This window comes from Plasmodium sp. gorilla clade G2 (assembly GCF_900097015.1).
Source record: "Plasmodium sp. gorilla clade G2 genome assembly, chromosome: 6".
Classification (NCBI taxonomy): Eukaryota; Apicomplexa; class Aconoidasida; order Haemosporida; family Plasmodiidae; genus Plasmodium; species Plasmodium adleri (nom. inval.).
The window spans coordinates 668211-682738 of record NC_041698.1 but is presented as its reverse complement, the minus strand read 5'-3'; the positions used below and the strand labels follow the sequence as shown (position 1 = coordinate 682738).

Sequence of the window (14528 nt, the reverse complement as noted above, 5' to 3'; positions counted from 1 at the left end):
CACATTTTATATATATTTTTTTCCTTTTATGTGATACATATAATGAACATTTTTTGATGGTAAAAAAAATTCATTCTTATTATTGTCATAGTATTTTAAAAAATAATTTAATAAATAACAAGCTGATATACTATCCTTTCTATTTTTATAATTTTTATTATAAAATTTTGAAAACAATGTATTGTTATGGTCTTTTACTTTTGTAACCATATTTTTTAAAGAAAATTTTAATGTATTGTCTTCTTCATATTGTCCATTTAGTTCTATACTATTTTCATTCACTGAGAAATTATATTTTTCTATATAATCCTTTTTACTTTTTATAGACATATTGTCATTTTTAAAGGTTATTGTTTCATCATATATATCAAAGGAAAGATTATTAGTAGGTTTCGATTTCTCCTCATTCATAAGAAAGCACATATGTTTTCCCATATCGCTTACCATTTCATCCATATGAGACCTAAAAATGAAAGATATTTCAAACAAATATACAACATGAAATATTAATATATATATATATATATGTATATATATGTATATGTATATTATTTGTCATATTCTTCATATGATAATTATTATTATTATTTTATCTTTTCATTTATTTTTTCTCTTTACCCATTTGAACCAATGATTACAAGAAGGTTAGTGTTGTAAATAAATTCAAACAGATAATGAAATAAAGAAAAAAAGTTGTATATATAATTTTGAAAATTAACAACATAAAATAAATGCACATTCTCCTTTATAGGAAGCTCAAATTCTTTCTTGTATAATATATTCTTATGTCTTGAAAAAACCTTTTCATATATGTACTTATTCTTACACAAAATACAAAGGCCTAAAATATTAGTAAATATGTATAAGAGAAAAATAAAATAAAATAAAATAAAAAATAATATAAATGCACATATAATATATATATATATATATATATATATATATATATATATATATATATTGGTTTCCCTCTTTTACTATTGTGTTAACTTACCCATAAAGTTATAACCATAATCAATCGATATGATATTATATGTTGATAAAGGGAAATTAATAATTTGAAATACGTTATTTTTTAAATTTATATTAGATATCTTCATATTATTTGGCATATATATATTATAATTTAAAATCTTACTACAAAGTTTATTATTCCTTCTTTTTTTAATTCTGTTTTTTATAGAATTGTCTTTATAACATGTTAAAAAAGAAAATACATTATGCTGTTTTATTATTGAATTTTTTTTGAAACCTAGCGTTTTACTATGAAAAAAAAATACAACCACCAAGGAAAAATAAATAAGTAATTTTATCATTATAATTAATGTTTACTTATTTTTCTTTTCATTTAATTGAACCACTCTTGGAACAAACGCTAGCACACTTTTTATACCTACAAAAATAAAATGAATGAAAAAATATATATATATTTATGTATAGTTATATATAAATAACACACATATACATATATATATATATATATATATATATATATTTAGTATGCATTATTTTTTTTTTTGCTTTCCTAACTTGTATTTTCTTTTAAGTCTTCATAATTCCTCTTTTTCGAATTAATACAAACTTTTTGTCCTACAAAAAAAAAAAAATAAAAATAATAATATAATAATAATCTCTCAAATATTATGTAACCTACATAGATACATATATATACATATATATATTCACAATATCCTTGTATCACATTTCTTATTTATATATTTATCCTTTTATTTCTTTATTTTTTTTATTATTATTATTACTAATTTGTTACCTGATTCAATGATTTTGCGATCTTTCTCGTTTTCTTGTTTCTTATTAATCTCTTCGTTTTGCATCTCTTTATATATTATCTAATGTTAATACATATATATATGTGTACATTAATTAATTTGTTTTTTTCTTCTTTCTTTTGGGCATAGAAATTAAACAAAAAAATGTTTTTGAACTTCACATTTCTATTATTAGAATATATTATATTTTAAAAATATGGAAAAGGCAATCATAAAAAAAAAAAAAAAGAAAGAAAGAGAGAGAGAGAGAAAATATTAATTATGTCATAAAGAAAAAGAATAATTATTATTTTTCAATTTATAAAAAATATAAATATTCAAAAATTCTGATAAAGTTGTTCCGAAACAATAAAATATATATAAAAGATATTTATACTTATATTTTATTTATATATAAGATTCGTTTATTTAATTTCAAAATGAAAAAAATGGGGAAAAATCAAAAAAAAAAAAAAAAAAAAAAAAAAAAAAAAAAAAATAATAAAATAAAAAATAAAAAATAATATGCATATAATAATATATAAATATATTATATATATATATATAAATATTTTTACAAAATTAAATTAAGATGAACAAAAGTTAAAAAAAAAGAAGAAAAAATATATATATTATTTTTCATATTTTTTTTTTTTTTTTTTTTTTTTTTTTTTTGTTTTTGTTTGAATATCTTCTTTTTTGTAATTATGTGGAATGTTTTTAATTTCAATAATATTGATGATAAATTAAAAAATTTTAAAAATGAAAAAGAAATATATACTCACGAAGATTTAAGGTAATATTATTTTTTTTATCTCCATTCAAAAAGAAAAAAGCAAAAGAAAAACCACGTGAAAGTAGTTGCATTTTTATTTTATTTTATAAAATATCACGTTTTGTGTATTTTCTTTATTGTGTACATGAAACATATGGTTCGAACTTACATACAATTATATAAAAACATTATAAGTGTAATATATATATTTTTTTTTCATTTTATAATTCTTATCCCTTATTTTAGATATTACTTTGAGAAGTTGGTGAAAATAAATTTGAACAATGTTAATGTAAATAACTTCATAGAATTAATAAGAAAAATTACTCAAATAACAATATGGGGAGACAAATATGATGATCAAATTTTTCAGTATGTTATAAGAAATAAAAAGAAATTCATTTTATTGAAATATTGTATTGTAAAATTTGTTATACATATATAATATGTATATATATATATATATTTATTTATTTATTTATTTTATTTTTTCCTTTTGAAGATACTTTTGTGAGGACAACATCTTTAACCACTTCATTTATTTACTGAAGCAGAAAATAAATAAAAATATCAGGATACAAATATATCAGTCACTTACTATGTTAATACAGAACATACAAAAGGACATATCTTTATGTAATATTATATAAAGAATAGAATATAAAGAAAAGATTAATACTTCAACTATATATATATATATACATATATGTATTATATATTTATCTTATTTCATTTTGATTTTTTTTTTAATTTTCTGTTTTTTTTTTTTTTTTTTTTTTTTTTACAGATTATATATTCAGCAACAACAAAATAAACAATTTAATTTATACGACTTTTATTTATCAAGATGATGAAATTATGCCATATTATATTTCAATGATTAAATCAATTTCTTTTTTTTTGAATTATCATACCTCCAAGTTCTTTTTTAACGAAGTAAATATATTTTTAAACGTGCATACTTTTATACATTATGGACACACATATATATATATATATATATATATATTATGTTTATTATATTATTATTTCTTTTCTCATCTAATCATTTTTACTTTTATTTTTTAAAGAAGAGTATGAAGTTTCCGTTATATACAGAATCATTGAGGCTATACAAATTTAATGATATAATAACTAGGACATACGTTAAAAACATCATTCTTAATATACTTAAAAGTATTAATAAAAAAAAAAAAAAAAAAAGCAGATATATTTATATAAACCTTATTTTTTGTATATATATATTTATTTAATATGTATCAATTTTTTTTTATGATTCCAAATATTTAAAATTTTTACATAACATATATAATATCCACATTTAATAATGTCTAATTTTTTTTTTTGTGTAGTTGATGATGAAGGTATAGAAAATTTAATTTTGTTAAGGTCATCCTTTTTTACAATCCTAGTATGTTATTTAAGAAATAATTTAATAAAGATGAATAAAATATATACCAAAACCAAAGAATCGAAAAAGTTAAATAAACATTTCAATAATTATCTAGAAGAAATTGATGATGTTTTATATTTTTTTGAAGATATGCTTAATTGCGAAAAAAAAAGAATCAATGATATGTTAATAGTAAAACTTATAATTTATTTTTATTTTCCAATAATTGGTTCTTTTCATAACTCCATATATTTTCATGGAGTACATCCTGAAAGTGATAGTAATATGTGTAATCATTCAGAGAAAAGAGAAGAACAAAATATATTCAAGAAGGATATTAATAGTAATGATATAAACGAGGAGCAACTTAATTATGGTAGTCTTGATTATGTCTATTTTTCTAGCAATGGGAAAGATGGTACGGCAAAACAAGTTCATATGAATAATGCAAAAAAAAATAAGGACACAAATGAAGAGGATAAAAATAATTTGGAAGATAAAAAAAAAAATTTGGAAGAAAAAAAAAATAATTTGGATGATAAAAATAATTTGGAAGAAAAAAAAAATTTGGAAGAAAAAAATAATTTGGATGATAAAAAAAATTTGGAAGATAAAAATAATGTAGCAGATGATAAAAAAGACCAAAAACAGAAAAATACGCATAAGAATGAAAAAGTTGCAACAGATTCACATAACGAAAAAAAAAAGAAAGAAGTTGTTTTTAAATTAAACGAACAAAATGATAATGATATGATGGATTATGAAAATAATAAAAGTATAAAAGATGATGATAGTAATAATAATAATAATAATAGTAAAGACGCAAAAGATAAAAATGATATAATTTATACTAATCCTGAAATATCTTTAGAAAACATTGAACTATTCAATTCATATAATATTCCGTTTTTACGATTAGTTGATAATAATTTTATAAATTGTAAAAATTATGATTTTTGTAAAAGCTTGTCCTCATCAAATGAATCTTCTATGAATTCTAATATAAGCTACATTGAAAGAGAGAAGGATGAAGATTTATTTCTTAATGAAGAAAATATAAACAAAACAGAAACTTTAACAAATGAAGATGATAATAATACAAATAAAAATGACGCTAACAAAAAGAATGAAAGTAATAATAATAATAATAAAAAAAAAGAAAAAAAAAGTGAAAATGCATATGAATTTTTGTACTTTAAAGGAAGATTAAATGTTAGGAGACAAAAGGATAATGATAAAAATAAAACAGAAGCTAATAAAAAAAAACAAGTGGATAATGAAACAAACAATGTAAAAAATAATAATGTGATTGATCAATATAATAGTGATTCTAATTTTATAAAAGAAAATGATTTAAAAGATTATTATTTTAAAAAAAGAGAAAAAAAAAATATATTTATTCAATTAAATTCACGAAATGGAATATTACATAAAAAAAAAAATAAAAATAATAACACACATTTGAACAATAATTCTATTAATAATGATGAAGAATTCTGTGATATAAATAATTTTATAAATAATAAAGAATTTATAAAAGATATTAAACAAAATAATTTATATGATTCATGTTATGTAGAAATACCAACACTCCAAAAAAAAATTACTTTTGATGAAAATATTAATAATGATATATATAATTATTTATTTAATTTCAATTGTTTTACATTAAATGCATTAAATTTTTATAACCATAATATTAGTGTTACAAATGTTTTCTACAATATTTTTAAAGTGGGTTTATGTTTCCATCCATTGTGTTATGTAAACTCCTTTAAAAATTTCTCTTTATTATATAATTATCTTATAAATACCAACCTTTCTTTATTTGTACTTATCAGATCATTGAATATACTTAAAAATGATAAAATTAATAAAATCGTATATTCACTAATTTTTGGGGAACAAATTAATGAATATTTTTTACATAAAATTTTATCAATTGAATTAAAGGATCCTTATTTTTATGCATATTTTTTTGATGCACATAAAAAAATGAATATCAATAAAAATGCAAATGATGATATGGAATTTGAAGATATTTACACATCTTCTATAGATTACTTATTACCTGAATATAACAAGGAAGAAGAAGCTTCCTGTTTAAATCTAATTAATAAATATTATAATAATATGGTTACAAAAATGTCACCGTGTTCTATCGAAAATGATAAAGGAGAACAAGAAGAGAAAAAGGAAACCAAAAAAATTGTTGGTGAGGAAAAGAAGGAAATTGAAGAAAATAAAGAAAATTGTTCGAATGTTGAAGAAAAGGAGAATAAAAAGACAGATGATGAAAATAAGGAGAATAAGGAGGAAGTTGTTGTGGATAAGGAAATTAAGAAGGAAGTTGTTGTGGATAAGGAAATTAAGAAGGATGTTGTTGGTGATAATGAGAATAAGAAGACAAATGATGAAAATAAGGAGATTAACAAGACTGATGATGAAAATAAGGAGATTAAGAAGGAAGCTGATGAAGATAAGGATATTAAGAAGGAAGCAGGTGAAGATAATGAGAATAAGAAGACAAATGATGAAAATAAGGAGATTAAGAAGGAATCCGATGAAGATAAGGAGATTAACAAGACTGATGATGAAAATAAGGAGATTAAGAAGGAAGCTGATGAAGATAAGGATATTAAGAAGGAAGCAGGTGAAGATAATGAGATTAAGAAGACAGATGATGAAGATAATGAGAATAAGAATGAAGTTGATGAATATAAGAAAAATAAGAATGAAGCTGATGAAGATAAGGATAATAAGAATGAAGCTGATGAAGATAAGGATAATAAGAATGAAGCTGATGAAGATAAGGATAATAAGAATGAAGTTGATGTAGATAAGGAGATTAACAAGACTGATGATGAAAACAAGGTGATTAAGAAAACAAATGATGAAGATAATGAGCATAAGAATAAAGTTGATGGGGATAAGGATATTAAGAAGACAGATGATCAAAATAAGGTGATTAAGGAGGCAAATGATGAAGATAATGAGAATAAGAATAAAGTTGATGTAGATAAGGAGATTAAGAAGACAGATGATGAAAATAAGGTGATTAAGGAGGCAAATGATGAAGATAATGAGAATAAGAATAAAGTTGATGTAGATAAGGAGATTAACAAGATTGATGGTGTAGATAAGGAGATTAAGAAGACTGATAATGAAAATAAGGTGATTAAGAAGACAAATGATGAAGATAATGAGAATAAGAATAAAGATGATGTAGATAAAGAGATTAACAATACTGATGATAAAGATAAGCAGAATAATAGTACCTGTCAGGAACAAAAAGAAAAAGAAGTAATCGTTAAAAATGCAAAGAAAGATGAAACAAACGTCCATAAAGAAAAGGAACATGAAGAATGCAAAGATAAGGATGTTCAAGAAGAGGGAAATAAAGAAAAGGAGTTGAATGATCAAGAAACTAAAGAACATATTAACCAAAAGGATAATATAAAAAAAGATATATTGGATCAAACTTCTAAAGAGAAAGATATAAATGAAGAAGCAACTGTGTTAGAAGAAGAAAAAAAACAGACTCAGATAAATTCTATGAAAGAAAGTGAGAATATTGGTGAAATAGAAAAAAATTTAACAAGTAATAGCATAATGAAATATAACGAATTAAGTAACCCAATATTACTTAATTTTATGTTACTTACTAATATACAAAAAGAGAAGAATATTAAAAAATGTGAAAAAGATAATATTAAAAATAAAATATCAGATATATATTTATTGTTAAGTATCCAGTTTATTTATAATTATTTAAATACATCAGATGATGATTTGAATAATATGAATATTTCTTTCTTTAAAGTGTCTAATTATAATTTCTTATATATTTATTGGAACATTATAAATGTTCATATAAATAATTTATACTTACGAATTATTACATTGAAATTGTTAGTTAATTTGACATTATTATATGTTCAGAAAATAAAGGATAAAAATGTGTGTGCCGAATTTGTAACACCATTATTATCGTTAATGGAAAAGGTAAAAAGACAAGAAATAATTAAAAAAATAAAATGATAACAATAAATACATATATATATGATATGAAGAAGCAAGACAACAATAAACATTTCTATTATATATCATATATTATTAAAAATTTACATATTTTTATAGATTAAGAAAAAATTGGCAAATAAAATTAAAAGCATTATATGCAAAATGGAATATAAAGTGTGTCAAATATTTTGGGTAATAAAAAAAAAAAAAAAAAAAAAAAAAATTTATTACTTTCATCATTATAATATATATGAATATATAAATAATTTATTATTTTTCTTATTTTAGGAGGAATCTAAAATATATGAAAATTGTTGTCAAGAAAAAATAAATATATGTGGAGACTCCATATTAATGAATATCGTTAATGAAGCAGAAGGTAAATAAAGGAAAAAAATATATAAACATATACATATTCATTTTATATGTTTACATATTTATATCTTCTTTTATATATTTTTATGTTAATTTTTAGAATTTGAGGATTATCACTTTCTCTCGTATCCTGTGTCTCAAATAGAAATATACAGAAGAAATGTTCATGTAAAAATAAAAAAAAAAAAAAAAAAAAAAATTTATACATATGTATATATATATATTATTTATTTTATTTTTTTGCTTAATTTGTAAAACTTTCTCTTTTTCTAGGCCCTTTTTGTTTTAAACGGTTTCTCTAGCCAACTTCAGGATATAATATCAAACACAAAAATGTTAGTAAAAAAAAAAAATATATGTAACCACTAAAAGTAAAAGACGCTTTTGGCATATATATATTTATTTATTTATTTTTATTTTTTTTGTAGTGACCCAATGAAGTCAGTGCCTTTTGATTTTAGTTACAAAGACGCAACAGCCTTAATAGATATAAAAAATAAAAATACAATTAAATGCTTCTTAAAAAATAATAACAAAATTGTAATAAATAAACTAATATATATATATTTCTTGTATATATGAATATATACTTATGTACATATATATTTTCCATTCTTACTTTTTTTTTTTTTTTTTTTTTTCCCACCCCTTTTTTAGTTTAATTGTTATTATATAGAAGATAAAACCAATTTTTTATTATGCATTCCATCTAATAGTCACGTAAATGAAGCTCTAATTATTTTTAGCTATCCGTTAATGTTAATCGATTTATATATAGACAAAAATGATAATAAAAAGTTGATAGTTCATGCTTACAGTTATAACAATGAAGAGAATAATGTTGATGAGTCAGTTATCACAAACTTTAATAATTCTGAAAAAATATTTAATAACAATAATACATATGACAGTAATTATGTTAATATAGTAAGATGTTATAGTTCAAATAATGATGATAACATATCTGACGAAAATGTTAAAATTCATAAAAATGATTATATCCTAAATAAATATAGTTCAGCATATAAGAAGAATAAAACGTAAGTGAAAATAAATAAATATAATATATATATATATATATATATATATATAATATTATGTATTTATTTATTTTATTTTAGTATAACAAATGTAAAAAAAGAGTGGTGCATTAAGGAACTCAATTTTATGAAGAACATTTTGAAGCTCAATTTTTATGATACAACAAGATCTCTTATTGTATACGTAAGTTATAAAATTATTTTATTTATTTGTTTAATATGTGATAAAAATTATATGTCTATACATATATATATATATATATATATATATATTTTTATAATATTTAATTTTTCCCTTTACAGAAAGAAATAAAATCAGGTATACAAAGTGTGAACGACAAATACAAAAAGAAGCTGGAAGAATATCTGGATACGTTTAATTAAAACAATTATAAACATGTCTTATTTAGAAATATATTGTAAATAAATATATAAATAATTGTTTCTTGTTCATTTTTTTTAACCCACATATATATATATATATATTTGTTTGTATATTATCCTTTTGAATATTTTTCATTTTGTTTTTATTTTTATAAATTTTAAAAATCAAATAATTTAAAATATCATTTGTTTTTTTTTTTTTTTTTTTTTTTTTTTTTTTCCTTTTTGTTGTTTACACAAAACAAGATGAATAATATAGGTATATTATATTGGAATATATATACTATGAAAAACTTTTGAATACATATGAAAAATATAAAAATACACATATATATTTTATTTGTTTCATTTACACATTTTATATATTTATATTCATTTTAAAAAAATTTGTATGATATATATATATATATATATATATCATTCGTATTATATTATTTAATAAAATCATGACATAGGAACAATCCATATTTATTTTTTACTTTTTAATAAAATTATATATCAAAAAAAAAAATAAATAAAATAATAAAATAAAATAAAAATAAGTAAACAAAATTAAAAATATGAAAAATAATGAGAATCATAAAACAATAATCATAATAAAAAAAATTGTCTCATATATATAATATATATATATTTATATATATTTGTAAAAAGACAAAAAAAAAAAGAAACAAATATATATGAATATGATGATATTCACTTGAGGTCCTTAAAATAAAGGAAAATATTTATAAACAATTTTATTTTATCAAAAAATAAAAAATGAATATTTTCTAGCACCAAGTAGCTGTTATTCGGATACGTTTTTAACAGTTCATATTCCTACAGAGAAAATAAAATAAAATAAAAAGATGAATATATAAATGTAGCATTATATATATAATAAATTTAGTATATAAGAGCAAAACAATTAAAGGTACATATATATATATATATATATATATATCAGAATTCTTTTTAAAATGAATGGAAAAAAAAAAAATTATTAAAAATTTGTAAATGTTATTACCCCAACTTCATCTAAAAAAAAAAATTAAAAAAACAAATAAATGAAAATATTATGTAATATGAAAAAAGAAAATTTATTTTATTTTATTTCATTTATTTTATTTAATTTTTTTTACTTACATTTTGTAAACTTGAAACCCTTACTAATATATTTATTACAATTCGGTTGAATAAAAAAAATATAGAAAGGGGTGTACAAAATTATTTTCTCCATAACACACAAAAGGTATATAATTCCTACAAAAAAGGAAAAATAAATATTTTATATGCAATAGTAATATATTTTATTCAAACCATTAAATTATTAAATAAATAAATAAATATATATATATATATATAATATTATTTTATATATTTTTTTGTATACTATTTATTATAAGATATATAAGACCAAAAACCAAAACAAGAACAAAAATGGTAGGGTACAAAAAAATTAAAATGGTAAATAATATGGTACCTACAATATAAAAAGAAAAAATAAAATAAATTTATTAAAATTTTAAGTACAAAATATATAATGATTTTCCTTTTTCTCGTTTAAAATTAAATAACCTAAAAGTACTTCTTCATTTGAGTAATAATTTGTATCAACTCTTAGTTTTAGTATGTTCCATTTTTTCCCACTATATAAAAAAAAAAAAAAAAAAATTATTATAGAATAAAATTTTTATTTCAAATAAAAATAAAAAGTCATATATTTATTTAAAAAATATAATAATATATACAAATGCAAAAATTTTACTTGAATAGTAGGTATAAGGAATACATATTTTTATGAAAAAGGGTACATATTTTTTTCAAAAAAAAATAAATAATGGTAACCTATTAGAAACAGAAAAAAAATAAAAAATAAAATAAAATTATACACACATATATATATATTTATATATATATCTAATTATTGTAACTAATATAGATTTTGATATATAAGTATGTATTAATGCATTTGATATTTATAACGTATATATGCCTATATAATTAAAAGTATCATCTTAATATTTTGCATTACATGTGCTGTTACGAATCTCAAATAATCAATAACAAAAGACAAAAAAAAAGAAAAACCCAACAATGATGTATATCCAACAAAATTTAAAACTGTACTATTATTCACAGGGATGGTATTTGTGAAAAAATCCCTACATAATAAATGAATGAATAAATAAATAAATTAACATATAAATATATATATATATATATATATATATATATATATATATCATATTTATAAACTTACCATTTGTCCAATATCGAAACAAGGATGCTACCAATGAAAGATGTAAAATTATTATTTAGTTTAAAACCTAACGGATTTTGCAACAAGGTACCCAAGATAGACCTACAAAAAAAAGATATATACATATATATATATAATATATTAGTTATATAATTATATTTCTTTTCTTTTTTTTTTTTATTTGAAATAATTACGTTAAGGTACTGGTGCCATAAAATATTTGAGCCTTCTCTGATATATAATGTAGGTTAATTACATTAAAATAAAGTAAAAGAAATATCAGACATCCCAAGAAAATATCGATTATTAAATTGATAATACGAATTAATAAAATTTCTCTATATTTATAATATTCAGATGGGTTTTGTTTATTTTTCATGAAGCTACGGAATATATGATGCCATTCAGAATGGAATAAAAATTTTTTTTTTATTAATATAAATGTATTAATTTTTTTTTTTGAAAATAGATATTCACTCAACAATTTTGGTCTACATATTACATAATATAAACAACTATTTATAAGTGATATGATATATGTAAAAAATAATATTATTGATATGATATATGAAAATATAGACATTTTTTTTTGTTTCTTTTTTTTTTTTAAAATGTCTTCATTTTTCATTGCAAAATATCTATTTTCATAATTTTCTAAGCATTTAGAAAATATACATTTCTTATTAATTAAATGAATTATTTGATTCATATGAAATGGTTCAGTTAATTTATCTTCAATAAAATTATAAGAAATAAATCCATCCTTATCATTTAATTTTAATTTATTGTCTTTATCTTTATTACATTTATCTAATTGGTGCTTATCACAATCATTTTCTTTTTTATCATAATTATTATTGTTATTATTACTAGGAGTAATATTTTCAGAATATATATTTTCTTTATCTTTTTTTGATTTATCAACATTTTGTGAATCACATTTTTCATCAATAAAATTATTCTTTTCATATGAATCACTCTCAAAAGGATCAATAAAAAAACTACTATTTTTATTAGTACTATCACAATCTTTCATATTATTTTTTTGTATATCTTTATCACTCTTACTATTTGTATCATATATATCTGTATATTTGATTTGTTCATCTTTATCATTTTCAATATTACTTTCTTTATTTGTATCATTATTACTTTCTTTATTTGTATCATTATTACTTTCTTTATTTGTATCATTATTATTTTCTTTTTCTTTTATTTTTTTTATTATGTCTTCTCTTCTGAAAGCTTCTAGGACTAATGTATTTACATGATCATTAACCATATTATACACATATTTTTTTACATCATATAAAATAAATAACGCGCTTATATTTTGTTCTTTTCCACTTTTTTTTTTAAATATAGGTATATTATTATAATAAATGAGATAAAGATAATTCACTTTATTATTGTCTTCATTTTCTATAGTGCACATATTTTTAGGTAATTCTTTGAAATTTTCAATAAAAGCAAGTTCACCTACAATTCTGAAATATTTCCATTCTGAATACTTTTCATGTTTCTTTTTTAATTTAAAGTTTTCTATCTATATAAAGGGGTAGAAAAAAAAAAAAAAAAAAAAAAATTAAATAAATGTAAAAAATAAAATGAAACAAAATAATATAAAAACAATATGATATAATGCAAAGGATCATGAAAATGGAACAACGAAAATTAAAAATATAAACAAATTAGTGTACACATTATTACATATTCATTTTAAAATGTCTAAAAAAATAAAATAAAAAAAGAAAAAAAAAAAATTACAGACACACACATATATATATATATTTATTTATATGTTATTTTAAAAAAAAAGTATTTCTTTTTAATTATATATAAGATTACATATTTATCTGTAATGTGGACAATAATATATATGTTATCATTTGAAAAACCATATAAATAATACTTCGTATCTGTATTAATTATTTGTATATTTTGAGGGAAAAATATACTTAAACATTCATTTAATTTTATATCATAATTGAAACCACTCATTTTTCGTAATTCGAGATTTCATCCTATCTAATTATTATCATTATTATATATATATATATATATTTTTTTTATTATTTCATAAAAATAATATAAAAAAAAAAAGAAAAAAGGACCTTTTAAAAATACAAATGATACATTTTTTGATACTAAAAAGAAAAAAATGTATACACCATTTCCTTTGAAATGATAAAATTGTTATATATTTTTATTATTCTTAATTTTTATATTTTCTTTTTTTCAAATACAAATTTCTAAATGAATTTTACTATACACATGTATAAATTTGTATTGTAATAGGATTAAATAAAAAAAAAAAAAAAATTATCTAGTTCACCCAAAATATTTTATCAATATATGATATATTCTCCTTATTCTTATATAAGTATATAAATACTATTTATAATGCATATTATATATATATATATTTATATCTAGATCGATCATACAAAAAAAAATAAATAAATATAATAAAATATAAGGCTTCCCATCTTTAATATATACAAAAGAAAAATTTAATAATAAA

At 19.1% G+C, this 14528-nt stretch overlaps 3 protein-coding genes across 3 annotated transcripts; 1 reads left to right on the top strand and 2 right to left on the bottom strand.

The window, feature by feature from the left end:
• Positions 1–6: 6 nt before the first annotated feature.
• On the bottom strand, positions 7–1316 carry PADL01_0617100 (conserved Plasmodium protein, unknown function; the record flags this gene model as incomplete). Its single annotated transcript, XM_028680906.1, has 3 exons — positions 7–463; positions 619–841; positions 995–1316. The coding sequence occupies 3 exons, from the start codon at positions 1314–1316 to the stop codon at positions 7–9; spliced, it is 1002 nt and encodes a 333-aa protein (XP_028537336.1).
• Positions 1317–2476: 1160 nt separating this feature from the next.
• PADL01_0617000 (conserved Plasmodium protein, unknown function) lies at positions 2477–9759 on the top strand (the record flags this gene model as incomplete). The annotated part of the gene is made up of 14 exons (XM_028680905.1): positions 2477–2565; positions 2791–2916; positions 3047–3180; positions 3332–3480; positions 3618–3720; positions 3897–7942; positions 8078–8152; positions 8249–8339; positions 8436–8503; positions 8609–8670; positions 8764–8875; positions 8993–9375; positions 9457–9559; positions 9679–9759. The coding sequence occupies 14 exons, from the start codon at positions 2477–2479 to the stop codon at positions 9757–9759; spliced, it is 5622 nt and encodes a 1873-aa protein (XP_028537335.1).
• Positions 9760–10455: 696 nt separating this feature from the next.
• PADL01_0616900 (phosphatidylinositol N-acetylglucosaminyltransferase subunit GPI1) lies at positions 10456–14005 on the bottom strand (the record flags this gene model as incomplete). Its single annotated transcript, XM_028680903.1, has 10 exons — positions 10456–10581; positions 10769–10779; positions 10888–11004; positions 11135–11224; positions 11320–11390; positions 11510–11589; positions 11777–11906; positions 12005–12106; positions 12199–13550; positions 13853–14005. The coding sequence occupies 10 exons, from the start codon at positions 14003–14005 to the stop codon at positions 10456–10458; spliced, it is 2232 nt and encodes a 743-aa protein (XP_028537334.1).
• Positions 14006–14528: the final 523 nt, after the last annotated feature.